Source organism: Chrysochloris asiatica, unplaced genomic scaffold (assembly GCF_000296735.1).
Source record: "Chrysochloris asiatica unplaced genomic scaffold, ChrAsi1.0 scaffold00306, whole genome shotgun sequence".
Lineage (NCBI taxonomy): Eukaryota > Metazoa > Chordata > Mammalia > Afrosoricida > Chrysochloridae > Chrysochloris > Chrysochloris asiatica.
The window spans coordinates 896260-914509 of record NW_006408824.1 but is presented as its reverse complement, the minus strand read 5'-3'; the positions used below and the strand labels follow the sequence as shown (position 1 = coordinate 914509).

The 18250-nt window shown below is 40.7% G+C and overlaps 1 protein-coding gene across 1 annotated transcript in view; it reads right to left on the bottom strand.

Moving 5' to 3' along the window:
* Positions 1-18250, bottom strand: part of SPECC1L (sperm antigen with calponin homology and coiled-coil domains 1-like) — a 168485-nt gene that overhangs the window by 83329 nt on the left and 66906 nt on the right. Inside the window, exons 5-8 of the mRNA XM_006874947.1 lie at positions 14113-14186; positions 11959-12134; positions 8154-8317; positions 3005-3096 (exon numbers count right to left, since the gene is read on the bottom strand). Of these exons, the coding sequence (XP_006875009.1) occupies positions 3005-3096; positions 8154-8317; positions 11959-12134; positions 14113-14186 (506 nt within the window). The remainder of the gene's footprint in view (positions 1-3004; positions 3097-8153; positions 8318-11958; positions 12135-14112; positions 14187-18250) is intronic.

Sequence of the window (18250 nt, the reverse complement as noted above, 5' to 3'; positions counted from 1 at the left end):
CAGAGAGGGAGAGGGGCTGTGTGCTGACAATCAGGGAGCAGGCTTGCAGGGTATACCCTTTGGTTGGTCGATGATGCATGAAGGGGATTGTAACCATGGCAATGAAACTATATACGATAGGATAAATGTAAAGCTAATGTTCTCCCATGTAAACTATCACATAATTCACAATAAAACATTAAACAAACAAACAAAAAAAAATGTGGCTTCCTGCTAAAATGTGTGAACTCCTGAGCCCATGGACCTAGCCACTGAAGGCTAGAGCTGAAAGCTGAGAAGTGGCCAGCTTGGTCTGAGTGTGGGGAGGTGTGCATGAACTCCCAAACTTGCAAATAGTACTCATTTGACCTAGCTTGGATAGCTAGCTGACCAGAACTCAACCAATGAAGATAAAGAAGTTTGATACTGTAAGCAAGTGTAAATTGCTACAATTTGATGCGCTGGATCTTTGCTTATGGATACAGTTGCTCAAAATCCTAACTGAAATGGAAGAATTCTTCATATCAATGATCAAGTTTGTTTCCTCAGTGCACTGGGGTGATTTGGTTGGCTGGTTAGGTATTGTGGAGTCAGTTTTGACTCAGAGCAACCTTGTATAGGGTTTCAAGGTTGTAAATCTTAACGGGAGCAGAAAGCCTCATCTTTCTCCCACGGAAACAGTGGGTAGTTTTGAACTGCTGGCCTTGAGGTTAGCAGCCTGACTCACAACCACTACTCAACCAGAACTCCTTACTGGGTTGATAGAAACAGGCAATTTAGACACTGGCTATCAAAAATGGGGAGCTATAATGGCATGAGGTGGCTGGTCTTTTCCAGCTTTCATGAGTGTGCTTAGTTTCAGAATGAAGGGGGTAAGGTAGATAGTTTTTCTCTTTTCCAGATGGATCTGGTGAAAGGGGATGGGAGATAATGGTAATAGGATTTTCAGTTGTGAGTAATGCTAATAGGATTAATCACAACTGTAATTGTAGATGATACATAACTAAAACTGGAGAGGAGTTAATCTTTCATCTCAGAAACAGAAGCTCTCAGAACAATCAAGAAGGAAGAGCATGAGTGGCATGAGAAAATACCCATAAAAGTGGCAATAGCAGAGACGGTGGCAGAGGCAATGGTATGGAGAGGTAGAGCAGCTGAGTACTCCAGGCTCACAGATTGAGAAAGGCTATGTGCCTGTGGGCAGCTGACTGGTCATTTAAATGTCCATATTGCAAAATGTGCCCTATGGACATTTAAATGACATTTTTTTGTTTTGTATGTATACATCAAATACTTTTGCTTTATTAATTCAGGAAATATAAGATGTAAAACGGAAGCAGGATATAACCTGTTACAGGGAGGAGAGTGTAATCATTGACATGAAACAAAATGATTAGTTGAAAGTAAAGGTGATGATTAAAAAACACTGTTAAAACAACAAAAAACAGTGGCAAAAAAAAACACAAAAAAACAGTGGCATCCAAGGGAACTTGCTGGGCCTATTCACTTCAGGGCAGAGAGGTCAGCTCAGAAGACATGGCAATTGTTTGGAGTTATGTTGACAGGTTTTCTCCAAGATCACAGGACAATCACGGTGTTTATTAGGAAGAAGTTTTAAGACGATGGAAAACTGCACTGGTGAGAAAGGGGCCAGTAAAGTTACACCGAGGATTTTTTTTTGCCATTGTGACAACGTACCTGCTCATTATTGGCGGGTAGCAAGGGCTCTCTTACGAGAATTTCACTGGAAACCCTTACATATCTACTACCCAGCCCAGATCTTGCCCCTTCAAACTTCTTTTTGTTCCCAAAACTCAAAGGACACTTCAAAGAAACACGAGACGAGTCTCTCAACGATATCCAAACTACTGTTTTGATGTGGTTTAAATCCAAGGGTGCAGAATTTTTCAGGGAGGGTAGAGAGATGGAAACGCCACTTTCAAAAAGTGTATGGACTTAGTTGGAGGTTACATTGAGAAACAATAGCTTCCCATTTTTATATATTTATCTTAACAAGGGAGCCCAGTGGCTCTGTAGGATAAACACTGAATTGTGACCCATAAGGTCGGCAGTTCCAGCCCACCAGTGGCTCCATGGGAGAAAGATGAGGCTTTCTGTTCCTATAAAGATTTACAGCTTTGGAAACCTTATACAGAACCAACTTGACAGCACTCAATAACATGACTTTGTAGAAGTATTTTTTTATTTCTCCTTCTATTCTCCACATCATTTTTATTTACAACTAGATTTGAGCAGTACTGTAAGAACTAATAAAGTATGAAAAAGCTATTGAATGTGGCTTGTAACTGTCAGATTTATCAAGTCATCAATATGGGATTTTTCATCTTCTATGTTTAGAAAGATGTACAAAGTGAGGCCTTGTTCATAAAATGTCAAGAAACCACTTCTTGCTGGACAACATTCCTCTGTTAAATTTTGCCTTATTTGTAGTGTATTCAATTTTGTTCCTTTACTTTGCTTTGACTTATGCCTTCAGAATTTTTTTTTTTTTTACTAATGGAGAACACAAAAAAAGCATTAAATCTATAAATAGCATACAGAATTTCTTTTATCTTCCTTTAAAATTAACAACATAACCCCTTCTGGATGCATGGAAATGCAAAGCTATTAAATTTAAGGCATTACATAGCAGAGGCAGCATAATTTTACCCTAAACTTCACAAAAACACATGGCCAACAGTTAACTGAACAGAAGTACCCACTCAAATAGAAGATATTCCCAGACCCTAGTATTTGAGGGAGGAGGTAAGGCCAAGACTACCTCACAGGGTACCAGGTTACTGCTACTTTCATGTGCTCTTTTCCAAAAGTGACTTTATATCAAGAACACAAAGAAAGGGTTGCTGGGGCACTGCAGAACAGGAGCATTCACACACAGAAGGGATTAGTGATACCCTGTTATAGACTATTACACCTGATGTGTGTGAATGACTCTGAAAAAGAGCCTTCACTTTGAGATTCTGCCTGCCCACCCCTCAGGCACACCCAGGTCACAGACACTTACCTGCATCGGGGATACAGCTGCTGCAGGGGGTGTTTTCATAGGGCTTGGGCTCAGAGGCGTTCGAGGCATTGCAGCAGCCGTAGGATTTGGCCCTGCACAAGTGACAAATAAACGAGGAAATCATGGATGTGCCCTTGAACAATGACAGCTTTCTCAAGTGGTCTCTATATAATGATTCTTCAGTGACCCAGGCTCTCTGTTCCCCTGGAAACCTACTGGAAGACGTCTGGGTACTTCCACTTCCTCTAGTGAGTCCTCTGTTTCCCCAGAGTAACCATGTCATTTACTTTTGTTATTATATCATAAGGAGCCCTGGTGGATAGGTGGATAGGTAGGTTAAGCATTGGAGTACTTGAAATATCATTGGTTTGGACATACCAACCACTCTGAGGGAGAAAGATGAGGTGGTTTACTCCTGTCAAGTTTTATAGCCTCAGAAAACCCAATGGAGCAGTTCTACTCTGTCCTGTAGCATCATTATGAGTTGGAATAAACTCAATAGCTGTGTGTCTGGTTTTTGATATGCTACAAGAAACCCTGGTGGTACAGTAATTAAGTACTTGGCAGCTAACCAAAAGACTAGTGGTTTGAACCCACCAGTTGCTCTGAAGCAGTCCGCATCTATAAAGATTTACAGCCTTAGAAATCCTCTGAAGCCATTCTACTCTTATCTTATAGGTTTAGAGTCAGAATTGACAGTAGTCAGTTTTCAATTGTATCATGGAGCTTAAGGATTCCATAAACAATTGAAATTCAAATACAAAATTAAAGCAAAGTGGAGTACGTCTACAGTGTATTATATAAATAGTTTGGCAGGTCATGGATGCTCAGTAACTATATTACAACAAGAACAAACCCCTGCGAATCTCTCCTCGTGCCACACACAGGTACTTCTAACACATGCATATGTGACTACTGCTTCAATGTCAGTCTCCCTCACAGTCTGAACAAGTCCAAAAACAGAATCCAAAGTTGATTCCTTTCTATAGTCTCAGGCTTCTTAGCACAGATCTCACTAAGGGTACTTACATATGGTTTTTCATTTAGTGCTGATGTAATCCCAAAGAAAGAGTATCTTCAGAAACCATATATATATCTGACAACTTAATAAAAAATATAAAATAATAATAAAATCAATATGTGGAAAAATTCTATTGTCTTTCAATTACATTTTCTACAAACTTTTGAAACCTCCTAATATAAAACTTCAACAACTTAATATAAAGACAAATAACCCAATCATATAATGGGCAAAGGACTTGAACAGACGTTTCACCAAATAGGGCCGTCAAATGGGCAGCAGATACATGAAATGATGCTCAGCATCATTTTAGCCATCAGATTCAAAACCAAACCCACTGCCATCGAGTCAGTTCTCATTCATAACAACCTTTAAGGACACAGGAGAACTGACCCAAAGGGTTTTCAAGTCTTAAATCTTTACAGATGCAGACTGCCACATTGTTTCTCTTGCTGGTGAGTTCAAACTGCTGACTTTCAGTAAGTACCTGAGCACTGAACCACTGTGCCACCAGGACTCCTCATGAGCCATCCAAAAGATGCAAATCAAAACCACAATGAGATATCACTTCACTCCTACTAGGGTGACTAAGATTTTTTTTTAAATGTTGGTAAGAATATGGGGAGATTTGAACCCTTATCTGTTTTTAAGGTGCCCTGGTAGCATAGTGGATTACGAGCTGATCTGCTAACTGCCTATACAAAATAATGGATAAACAACATATGGTACATACATACAATGGAATACTACTCAGTGAGTAAGTGAAATGAAATCGTATTTCACTGAGTGAAATAAGTCAATTATAAAAGTCAATTACATCATTGCAGTGAAACGATGAGTGTAAAACCAATATTTTCCCATGTAAACTATCACTCAATTCACAATAAAAACTTTAAAAATTTAAGAAAGTAGATGAGGAACCCAGGCCAGAAATGGGGAACCCCAGGTGGAAATGGGGATATTGCTGACATATTGTGGGGAATGTGTCATGGAATATTTTACCTATAAACTATCAAAGGGGAAACTAATTTGCTCTGTAAACTTTTCCATAAAGCACAATTTAAAAAAATTACTACTCAGTAAATACTAATGATTATAACTTTTTTTAAAAAATCAATTACATATATTATATCATATGATCTCTCTTACATAAAGGACTCCTGGTATGGCACTGTAGGATTAGCACTGGACTGAGAACCGCAAAGTTGGCAGTTCAACCCTATCAGCTGCCCCTCAGAAACCCTGTACAGGGTCACTATGAGTCAGAATCGACTTGGTGGCACTTAATAACAACAAACATTGTATAAAAAGATTAAAAAACAGCAAATGTTTCAGTTCAAGTTTATCAGTGTTGGTGAGGGGGGAAGGAAGGAGGCAAGGAGTTGGAAAAGCAACACCAATTAAGGGGAGGGTCACATACTCAACCTATTGTTATATACCAGACAGCAATTACTGTAATTGTTGTCAATTAGCTACATACCTGCAAAACGTTGAATTGCAAGTTATATGATAGATGTATTTACCACAACAACAACAACAGCAAAAAAAGGGTAGCTAATGAAATTGCTTATGTACAACCAAATACTTCATGCAATTTGGTTACTTAGTTTGCAGGTTGAGGGTCATGGTTTGATGGGACATTCTAGTTTATTGGCTTAATAACATACTTAGTGCTTCTATTTCCTAGTGCATTGTGTAATTGTCTCAGGTCTTTAAAGCATACTAGCAGCCATCCAACACACAACAATTGGTTATCTATTCACTTGGAGCAACAAAGGAAGAAGGATCAGGAATAGTTGAGGCAATGGACTCCAGAATCTGCCTCTTTTGCCACGAGACCAGAAGAACTACATGGTGTCTGGCTACCATGACTGAAGACTTTGACCAATTCCATAGAAGAATCCTGATCAAAAGGGATAAAATGCAGAACAGAATTTCAAATTCTCATGAACTCCAGACTTTCTAGAGACAAGAAGGCAGAAAAACTGAAACTATTACCCTGAGATAATTTTTTTTTTTTTTTCAATTGTGGTTTACAGAGCAAATTCGTTTTCCATTCAACAATTTATACACATTTTGTTTCATAACATTAGCTTCAATTCCCCCTATGTAACAACACTCTTTCCACTTTTTCCCTGGATTCCCTGTATCCATTCTTCCTCCTCCTTTCCCGCCCCTTCCTGCCTTCTGAGCTCTGTTTTGGGGCAAATGCTGCCATTTTGGTCTCTTATGGTCAATTGTTCTGAAGAATACATTCTTTATGACTGTTATTTTTCACTTTATATGTCTCTCTGTTATTTGGCTGAAAAGTGCTCCCCAGGGGTGAGTTTAGTTTCAGGTTTGAAGGGTGTCTAAGGGCCAGAGTCTTGGGGGTTCCACCAGTCTCTATCAGACTAGTTAAGTCTGATCTTTTTAGATTTTGAATTTTGATTTACATTTTTTTCCCCACTCTGTGATCCGATCAGAGTGTCTTCTGTGGCACCATGAGCCAGCTGGTGGTGGTAACTGGGCACCACCTAATTCTTCTGGTCTCCGGGTAGTAGGAGTTGTGGTTACCTAGTCTATTAATCCTTTGGGCTACTTGTTTCCTTGAGTCTTTGATTTTCTTCATTCATCTTTATTCCACATGGAAACAGATCAACAGGTTGCATATTAGATTGTCTCTCCCAAGCTTTTAAGACACTGGTTGTTTATTCATCACAGTAGGATATAGAACATTGCCTTCGTGAACTATGTTATGCTAATTAACCTACATGTCCTCCAAGACTGTGGTCCTAAGCCCTTAATGATTCATTCCATCAAGTTGTTTGGTTATGGCTAAGAAGTTTCCATAACTTTGCCCTGTTTGCTCAGTACTATATAAATTATATATTTCTACATATGTAGAAATCTCCTCTGTCAAAACGATGCATGCTCATGTGTGCAGTTCTATTTTCCAACCCATACCTGTTCAGTTTGCATTACTGCCTACATATCCACATGTAGATTAGTTTGTTATTACTGCTATTGCAAAACTGTGTAAAGTGTGTAATAGGAGTTACCTCTGTTGTCTGTAACTCTTTTGTGCCTCTCGTGACTTACTTTGCCTTCGTCATAATGTGCTGACCTCCCCCTGATTGTACACTGCCTTTCCCATCACCCAAGTTAATACATATTTATTCTGTAGTGATATTCTCTCCCTTGCCCACTCATCCCTGGCAATCATCAAAGAACATTTCTTTTTGTGTTTAAACCTTTTCTTGACAATTTATAATTGGGCTCTCAAACACTATTTATCCTTTTGACTATTTTCACTCAGTGCAACGTCCTCCAGATGCATCCATGTTATGAGTGTTTCCTCGCCATTCTTTAAGGTACCTAGTATTCCACTGTGTGTATACATCAGCTTGTTTATCCAGCCAGCTTTTGATGGACACCAGGTTGCTTCCATGTGTTTGCTATTGTGAATAATGCTTTCATGAACATGAGTGTGCATATGTCCATTTGCTTTATAGCTCGTATTTCTCTTCCATTAATACTGGTAGTGGGATCCTGAGATACTCTTTATGAACTCTAAACTCTTGAAGTTTTCTTAAAAGCAAACAATAGTTTACCTTAACTAGTAATAAAGGTCTGCCTTTTATGAACTATCTATATGAGATCAAAGTGACAACAGCACTTGAAAGTTTAGAAAGGAGCCTTAGAAGGCAGTGAGATAATGTTAAAGGAGGAGGAACAACTCAGAAAAGCAGGTAGAGAATGGCTGCCAAACTTGAAGAACACTGAATTGTTTATACAGAAATTGCTAAGTTGGTATGTGCTTTGCTATGTATATTCTCAACAACAATAAATAAATAAATAAATAAAATGTAGGGAAAAAACAAGTAAGTTATGGGAATCTGTATGAACTTCCGAGTGGGAGACTATGCCTTTCTGATGGGTTTAAGGAACAAAATCTCTGTGAATCAAAATATCTGAAGTTAACAGACTCTAAATCTCATATTAAAATTTACCTTTCACAGAAACTAACTCATTAATAGTATATGATGTCTGATGAAACTAGAGAGTGAGGTGATGAGTATCAGACCAGACCAGAGAACATATGAGTGAATACAGTATCTGCCCTCGGCATAACATGGAAGAAAGTACCTTGAGATGCACTGTCGAAGGACTTGATGAGGGTTTTGACAGTGGGGGTTGGCTCTGAGGATGTTGAGGACCTCCGACTCAGTCCCATCCCTTGCCGCAGGGCTGCCAGATCTCTCTCAACAGCATTCATGTAATTATAGACCCGGCCGCGCTCCTCCTCTTGTCTGGAAACATGGAAATCAGAGCATTCTTAAGTGTGCACTGGAAGATGCACATCTTCCCCTCCCAACTGGAAAGCATTGGGAAGTATCCGCTAAAAACACAAAACAGCAGGACCCGTAGGGCTGAATCAAGTATCTAATGCTCTTGCTCACTCGGCACATTCCAGGAAACAGTTTTTATGCTTTTCTATCAAGTTATCCTAAGGAGCTCTGGTAGCGTAATGGTTACGAATCGGGCTGCGAGCCGCAAAGTCAGCAGTTCAAAACTACCAGCGGTCCCGTGGTAGAAAGATGAGGCGGTCTGCTCCCATAAAGATTTACAGTCTCGGAAACCCTGTACAGGGTCGCTGTGAGTCGGAACCGACTCCATGGCACATAACAACAACAACATCAGGTTATCCTAAGTCAGTTGTTGTTGTTAAGTGTCGTCAGGTCGATTCTGACCCATAGCGACCCTGTATAGAGTTTCCAAGGAGAAGCTGGTGAGCTTGAACTACCAAACTTGCAGTTCAAATGACTTTGCAGTTTGACGTAGTAGCCCACAGCGCCACACCAGGACTCCAGTTAGTCAGTTAAGTAGCATAAAATCCCATTTTCTCTGCGTCAGTGTAAGGTGAGGACACAAACAATCAACAAGCAGAGACATGGGAGGCAACCTGGCCAAAGGTTCTGAGTCAGAGTCGGAGGTCTGGTATGGCAAGAGGATGGCCTTTCCCAGAGGGCATGTGTGCTACCAGCACATCTGCAGGAGCAGCACTGGACCTATAGACAATGCCCTGCACGTAAGGAAGGAAAGTAGAACCCATATTCTTAGATAAGCAAAACAAGAATGCTGCTGTCTCCCACCAGAATTAGAACCAAGATAATAGGCACAGACACCCAAGTTAGTAATGTGACTCCCTGCAACAATGCAGTGTGACAGATCTCCAATAATCTAAAAAACCAATTCCATGTTCTTTCTGGCCAGCTTTAATTTGCCAAGAGGACAGACACAGAGCTTGAGTTTGAAATGAGATGACAGATGCAGATTTTGTATGTGTCATGTAACTATCAGAGAAATTTACAGGGGGACATAAATTGTGCTAGGCCTTAGGAAACTTTGTCTTGGGTGCCCATCGGATCTCCCAACAGGGCTTTTTTCTCCAGTAACACCACAGGGTTTCACACACAGCTGCTGTCAGAATCAGATGTGAATAAAGAATCAACAACCCAAAGCCCACATCAGATGCCTTAAACAATCAACAATGTCTATCGAACTTTTTAAGTCCTGGGGCCCCTTTACACTCTTATTGAGTTGTGATTACTGAGGACTCCAAGTGCTTTTGTTTCAATAGATTACAACTTTGACTTTTACTAGGGTAGAAATTAAAATGCCTAAAGTATTTAATTCAATAAACAATAAACCAAGACATATTAGTACAAATAACATGTTTATAAAAAAAATTACTATAAAAGGGAACGTCCAAAAGCCTGGGGGAAAATGGAGTTAAAAATCAACGGCATTCTTTGTTTGGTTGATGATGCATGGAGGGGATTGTATCCATGGCAAAGAAACGATATACAATAGGATGAATGTAAAGCTAATGTTCACCCATGTAAACTATCACACAGTTCACAATAAAACATTTTTTTTTTTTAATTAATGGAATTTTTCTAAAGACCAGGCTTACTGGTCATAAAAAGACTGGAGGAACCTGAGACTATGGACCTTGGTTATCTTTCAGGTCTAGAATGGAACTCACCCTAGTGGCCCAATTTTCAGTTAAGCAGTAGATAGGTATATAGGGCGACATCAACACTAATAAGATATACTCACCATGGAATGGTCAACCATTCAAGATCAAAAGGACCATATTTACCTATGGACAAAGTTGAAAAGGGATGGGAAGGAGGGTGGAATAGAAATAGGAACCACAGGGAGGAAGTTGAGATGAAACCATTGAATGTAAAACTGATGATCTTCCAGGTAAATCTTCACTCAATTCACAATAAAAAGTTTCAAAAAAGGAATTAAGGAATTTTCCACAAACTTTTTAAAGCCCCTCATATCTTCTAAAACCAAGGCATAGTGAGAAGAATGGCAATGATTACATTCTTGAAAATCTCTTTAATGCCTGGCTTCACAGAACACAACTTGGTTTTCTTTTAGCTTCTGCATCTAGTCTGCTGTTCTGTGAAAAGCAGCAGAACTCACAGAGATATGCAACTGGAAAAGGGCAGAATATGTTATTAGCCTGTCCAGATAACTGAGGCTAGCTTCTGTGATACTACACCAAAACTTGTCACCTACGGTTTGTTGCAATTTGGAATCTAAAACCTTATCCATGAACTTTCCCTACTCCATCCACTACAATCCTTTGATAAGTTGTGTATTTTGAATGGATTTCCACTCACACATGATTTTGGGACTTCCTGCATTGGTCATATATTGGGAATGAGTTTTATACCAGTAGAGAAAGAATCATCATCTTTCTCACAGTGTTCTGCTTTAGCGATGCTTTTCTCTATATTGAATAGTAGTCAGATAGCAATAAAGATTACTTTCAAAAACACAGTTTTTTTAAAAAACAACAACAACACTGTTTTATGTTTTCCTAAATTTTTTTCCTACATCTACTAAAGTAGTGGAGTTCTGGTGTGACACTGTGGGCCAATGCACCAGACTGCAAAGTCATTTGAACTGCAAGGTCGGTGGTTCAAACTCACCAGCTGCTCCTTGGAAACCCTATACAGGGTCGCTATGGGTCGAAATCAACTCGACGGCTCTTAACAACAACAACAACACTGAAGAACTGGAGTCCTGCTGTGGCGCTGTGGGATAATGCGCTGGACTGCAAAGTCGGTTTGAACCTTAAGGTCAGTGGTTCAAACTCACCAGCTGCTCCTTGGAAACCCTATACAGGGTCACTATGGGTCAGAACTGACTCAACAGCACTTAACAACAACAAGTGAAGAATTACTGAAAGTAATAAACACAAGCATTACAACCCCCCACTCTTAGATGGAGTCTCACCAAAGAGGTCTGTGCATATCATACAAATGCCAACTCATCTAACCATTTTTACAAGTTTCCACTGGTCTCTATGTGAGATGGGAGAAGTACTACCCCAGGCATGTATGTAATATAAAAGAGAACAAGAGAAGATTTCTGAGTGATGGGGAGGAAGCACTTTGTGTTCTTTACTATGGTGTCTAACACACTTGCTAAAGTATGCTGGTCATGGTCTTACGCACTTCACAGGCAAGATCGAATGCAATCTTAGCATTGCTGTGAAACGGGGATTTCTCAATTCTTAAGAGGAGAAAATGGAAGCTTGGGAAGATTTAGGACCTAGTCCAAGATCATACAGCTAGCTGGAATGGGGTGAGGGTTTGTCTCTGGAACCCCGATCTCATCGCAAGCCTATTCTTTGAAGCAAAGTAACAGGCTGGAGTGTGGGGCATGGGAAGGAGAGGACTGTTGTTTGCAACTGAGCATGACAGGACTAGAGCCATGCTGGCAGCCCACTTTTCAGGTGTCATAAAACACAGCCCAGACAGGTGAAGTACTATCCACTGGATCCAAGCTCAGTCATGCCTCACTTTTTCTCCTAACACCCCCTCACAAACCAGGGACTGATTGGAAACATAAACACACAGCATACTTGCGTGACTTGATCTCCTCCAGTTCTTTTGTAAGTTTCTCATTTTTTTCTTGAGCCTCATGCAGCCGGCGCTTCAGGTCTCCAATCTCCTCCTGGGCTTCAGACTTAATGTCATTTGCAATGACGACCGCAGTCTGGAGGTCAGCCTGAAATTGCCGCCATTCCGCAGATTCCTCCTAAGTTCAAAGAGCACATTTTTACTTGCAGAAGAGAGTGAGAAGGTAGCTATTTAAAAGCAATACTGCTTGTTTATGATTAGATTATTGATTACTGTAGAGCGACTGTACTCCACAAATGACTTTTTACCCATTTCTAATGAGCAATGCCACTGTTATTGACTTTATTCTGAACAAAGGAGCCCTGGTGACACAGTGCTTAAAGCACTCGGCTCCAAACCAGTCACTCCATGGGAGAAAGACGTAGCAGTTGGCTTCCATAAAGAGTTTAGGAAACCTTAGAGGACACAATTAGTTTCTGTCCTATAGGGTCACCATGTCACTATGAGTTGGAATGGACTTGATGACAACAGGTTTGGTATGGTCTTAGTTCTGGTGGTAGAGTGGTTAAGCACTTGACAGCAAACCAAAATGTTGGTAGTATGAACACAACAGTCAGTTTCCGAAGGAAAAAGAAGTACAGTCTGTTTCTGTAACGGCTGTAGCACGGGAAACCCTATGGCCTAGTTCTACTCCGTTATATAGGGTCATTACGAATCAGAATCAACTCAACAGCAATGGGAATTTAACGGGTAAACTTAAATGAAAGAATTGCTGGTGGTGCACTGGGATAAGCTTTGTGCTGTTAAACACAAGGTTGGCAGTTTACACTCACCAGCTACTCTGTGAGAGAAAGATGAGGCCGTCTGCTCCCATAAAGAGCTACAACCTCAGAAATCCTGATGCAGTTCTATTCTGTCCTATATGGTTGCTATCAGTCGGAACTAACTGGAGGTAGTGAGCTTGTTTTCTGGTTTGCTCTTAATGAGTAAATGATCTTCCTGCTGGCCAGCCTGCTAAGGCACTGGACCCTGGGTGCTAAGTAAATATTAACGAGGAGGACACCAAGCCGCCCTTCCTCCTGCAATTTCAAAATCAGTCTTCTGAAAATAAACACATTATAATCCACAAAGCTGTACCTTTGAGAATCTCAGGAAGGTGCATAAATGGGGTGTGAATTAGACTAAAAGGTCTTAACAGTGACAAACTAAAAATAGTCTGGCATCAAAAACTAACAGGAAAAAAAATCAAAAGTAAAGGAAGAGGAAGCAAGAAAACAAAAAACCCACTATATCCGACAGTGACAGAATCCAAAGGGAGGCGGTGAGGCACTGAGCGCCGACTGCCCCCACAGTCCTGGAGGATGCATGTGCATCCTCCCCCACAGAGGGAGCCACAGTGCTGGGCCACACTGAAGCACCTCCCCACACCACAGCAGTTCTCAAATAGGTGGAGCAGCCAAACCACGAGATGAGCATCTCCCAACCTGAGTCGATTTCCATGCATGATGACCCCATAGGACAGAGTAGAACCGCTCCACAGGGTTTCCAAGACTGTCAATCTGTATAGGACAGACTGCCTCATTTTTTGCTCATAGGGTGGCTGGTGGGTTTGAACTGCCAACGTTTCAGTTAGTAATCCATTGCACCACCATGGTTGCTACAGCTATAGGAAAACAGGTCAAATTCAAAGGAGGAAGAAACCTCTTGTGAAAACAGTTTTGCAGGAGACATTTTATAGTTGAGTTAATATACTTGGATTTATGTAAACTCAATTCCTAAATTCATCTTCCTAAAATTTTCAGAGCCCACCTATACTCACTAACAGAGTCTTCTTCCTGGAATCGGGTAGCAGCCCGAATCTGTGGCAGTGTCCTAACTGCATTTAAAGAGGCATGAGACTAGATGGTCTGACGACTTAGGAGCCCTGGTGGTGCAATTGGTTAAGAGCTATGACTGCTGATAAGAAGGTTGGCAGTTCAAGCCACTAGCCACTCCAAAGGGGAATGATGAGGCAGCCTGCTTTTGTAGAAATAGATTCTGTACTATAAGGCTGCTGTGAGCCAGAACTGACTGGCTGGCCAGGGGTTTGGTTCATTTGGCCTGTCTCCACCTCAACACCAAGAAAGCTGGAGGTAAAATGCGCGGATTCAGCCTACCCGCAGTCTCCTGTGGAGTGTCTTGATCTCTCTCTCCATATCATGTTTTTGATCCTGGAGTTTTTTAACCGTATCTGAAAAGACCACAAACATTTACATGTTTATTGCTAGAACTCTCTGTGTTCAAAAAGAATACTCTTAAAGGGAAAGGTATTTAAACATGACAGAGGAAACAAAGTCCAAAAACTTCAAAAGAAAAAAAAAAATGTTCAATCCAAGTCATTTTCAGTTTTACTTTCTAAGGAAAACATCATTTCAGTTATCATTTCTAGTTCACTGTCTTCCTTAGTATCTTAATTCTGAAAGAAAAAATGAAAGTCAGATCGATTGCTAGAAACTCACATATTATCAACATGCAATCAATCAAAACAACACAAACTACTATCCAACAGTGAATTATTAATCACCATGGACTTATGCAGGCAAAATTTACATATTAGAATAAATCCCATTCAAGTGGAGAATTAGCACAATTAATTACTACTAATTTTTACACATTTCTCTATCTAAATTCTATACAAGAGCTTTTTAAGAAAATAAAAATATATTTATAAAGTAAAACAATAAAACAAAACAAAATCACTGCAGTCAAATTGATTATGACTCACAGCAATCCTACAGGGCAGAGTAGAACTACCCACAGAGTTTCCAAGGCTGCAAATCTTCACGGAAGCAGAGTGGCCAGTGAGTTTGAACTGCCATCCTCATGGTTAGCCGTCCAGTGCTTAACCCAATGTGTCATCATAGTAGTGTTATTCTTGGACTCTGGAACCCCTAGAGTCGGCTTCCTCTTCCAAGTCGTCCTAAAGTGAGGGACACTGCCATCTACTGTCAACTCAAAAGCAACACTACATTCTACCAAAGAACACAACCACAGCTTTTCTGACACATTATAACTCTACTCTTTCAATGTGGTTTTCGTTCTAGAGATCAGGTTACGCTGCTTCTCATTGTTTGTAGGCCATTTTTGCTCTGTACCCTTCTGAGTGTGGTCTTGCCTGTTGTTCACCACCCCTAAGGACCCAGCTCTCCAGACAAACTAGCAAAGCAATGACCAGCAGACCTCACCTCTGGTCCTGCGTCTATGTCCACAAGCAAGCACAGGGTCAACCTAGGACTCCTGGGTGACTTAAAACAAGGAGCATTCATATGCAATCTCTCCTACCCTCTGGAAAACAGTTCAACCTCCAGAACCATGGTCTCACTAGATTTAAGTACCTGCAAGCAATTTTTAGAGAAAGTGCACTGAGAAGAGTAGATGATATTCTAAGATGTAGCAAACCAAGGCAGGTAGGGGCAGCAGCGTACTCAAACCATTGCTTTACCATATCAGAAGGTCAGACAGGTAAGTGTCAAAGGAAATGACTTTACAACATGTTTTTTTATCTCACTCTCCCATATTATTATTTATTATTTTATTTTCTAACTATATTATATTATTTTCTAACTCTAAAAGTAACGTATATTTATCTTGGAAACAGATGAAGATAAAAATAAAATTACCCACTGTTTGTACTTGCCCTTTAATTCTTCCAGACTTCATAGTTGTATTTTTAAAGAAAAATAGGATTATGCTAGTTATATTGCTGCATAAATCCTCTACTTCTCAGTAGATAGATTATGTCAGTTTGAAGACTAAGGGGCACCTGACCCAAGCCATGGTATTTTCAATAGCTCCATATGTATGTGAAAGCTGTATAATGAATACGGAAGACTGTAGAAGAATTGATGCATTTAAGTTAGGATGTTAGAGAAGACTATTAAAAGTATCATGGACTGCCAGATGAACAAACAGATCTGTGTTGGAAGAAGTACGGCCAGAACGCTCCTTAGAAGCCAGCATGGTCAGACTTCGTCTTTCATACTTTGGGCATATTATCAGGAGGGACCAATCCCTGGAGAAGGACATCATGCTTGGTAAAGTTCAAGGTCAGCAAAAAAGAAGAAGACCCTCCCAATGACATGGATTGGCACAGTGGTAGCAGCAATGGACTCTAAAGTAACAATTGTGAGAATGGCGCAGGACCAGGTAGAATTTCTTTCTGTTGTGCATAGGACCACTATAAGCACCTAGGACCACTATAAGTCAGAACTGACTTGATGGCACTTAACAATAACATGGGTCTCTTTGCCAATATATCCATGCTGAGAGCTATAGCAATCCATCACTAGGATGTATCATGACTTACTTTATCAGCCTCCTATTAATGAATGCTTAAGATGGTTCCAACTTCCCATCACAAAACACAGGCAATATCTTTGTACAGTTGATTCAGTATTACTTGAAGATATATCCCAGATGTTGAAAAATTGGGGAAACTCAACAGGACCCAAATCCATCCATTGAAAGAGGCTAAATCAAAATTTTTCAATCACCTCATACAAGGGGGCTTCAAAGAGTTTGTGGAAAAATGGAATTGAAAGTTAATGGAATATTCCCATATTTTGAACCTCCCTCATACATACAAAAGCTGTACAGTGAATAAGGAAGACCACAGAAGAAGAAATTATGTCTTTCAATGTTGACATTAGCAAAAAATATTGAAAGTACCATGGACAGCCAGAAGAACAAACAAATCTTAGTGTAACTGGAATTCTCCTTAGAAGCCAGGATGGCAAGACTTCATACCATGTACTTTGGACATGTCTCAGGAAGGACCAGTCTCTGAAGAAGGGCCATGCTTGGTAAAGTGAAGAGTCAGTGAAAAACAGAAAGACCCTCAGCAAGATGAAGTGACAGTGGCAGCAACCATAGACTCAAGCATGTAACTATTGTGAGGATTGGTGCCTAACAACAAAATAACAACTCAGTATACTGGTTTTTTGTTTGTTTTTGAGAATTTCACCAAGTTACAGATACATACAAGGAGCTCTGGTAGCGTAGTGGTTACGAATCGGGCTGCAAACCTTGAGGTCAGCAGTTCGAAACTACCAGCTGTTCCACGGGAGAAAGATGAGGTGTTCTGCTCCCATAAAGATTGACAGCCTCAGAAACCCTGTACAGGGTCGCTGAGTCGGTTCCGACTCCACGGCACATAACCACCACCACCACCACCACAGATACATACACAATGTATCTATGATACACTGAAATCAATATATTTTACGGAACATTAAACCTGCCTACTATTTTATTGTAATGTTATATCGGTTTTTTAATTACAAAGGTAGCACATTCATACTACTGATATCTTGCATTAGATCACTTCTCTTTGCCAGGTGCACTTGGGAAATGGCAACCCATTGTGGGGTTATTAACTAGATCCCAGCTGCAAAGACTCATGCAGTTTCCAAGTTCATAAGCAATGTTGCAACTAACATCGATATCTATGTACTACAGGCATGCATCACTTTAATATCAACTCTGGTCACATCTGACTGCATATATGTCTGTGTTCCCGTAATGGTCAGAAACCCTGATCAGCGATAGTGGATATACTTTGTTTCTCACTAGCTTTCCTGGTCCCAGATGCACCCAGGCCCTAGGGAAGACAGGAGTAGGGAAAGAAGTCCTGGCAGTACCCATCGGGTCTACCCGTGTTTACCTCAAACAAGGACCACTCAGATGTTGCCAGAGCCTCTGAGGCTGCTCTTCAACGTGGGCACCCTGTGTGTAATGCCCAGGTCCAAGGCTGTGACTCCTCCCTCTGTGGCACCCAACAGACTGTGGCAGAGGAGGGAGGAGGGCCAGGAAAGGTAGATACAGCAGAGAAGGGCCAGGCAGGGCTAGGAGAATTTAAAGTCCATTAGGTGGAGCAGCAGGGAAAAGAGAAAGAGAAGGCATTAATTTTGTTTCTGCAGGCTCGTTGGCTCTACTTCCTTCTGCTGTTTTTCTTCAAGTATTGATTCATTCACAGGCTCAGTGGGTCCTGGTAAGTTTTTCTTATTTATAAAGGGCAGAATAATTAATCCTAGTGACTTCTGTGCATCTCAACCACTGGAAAAGCTGCTGTCCTCCTCTCGGGCCTCCGCTAAAGCTTACACACAGTGACACATACTACATGTGGGCTTCCCTACTCAGACTGCAGATGTAGGTATACAGCATGCTGGGTCCTTCTCCTTGGGACCACTGGCAGTGACCACAGGCCCAGTCTACTTCTCCTTCTGACCCCAAGTTCAGGCTAGAAGCTCATAATAT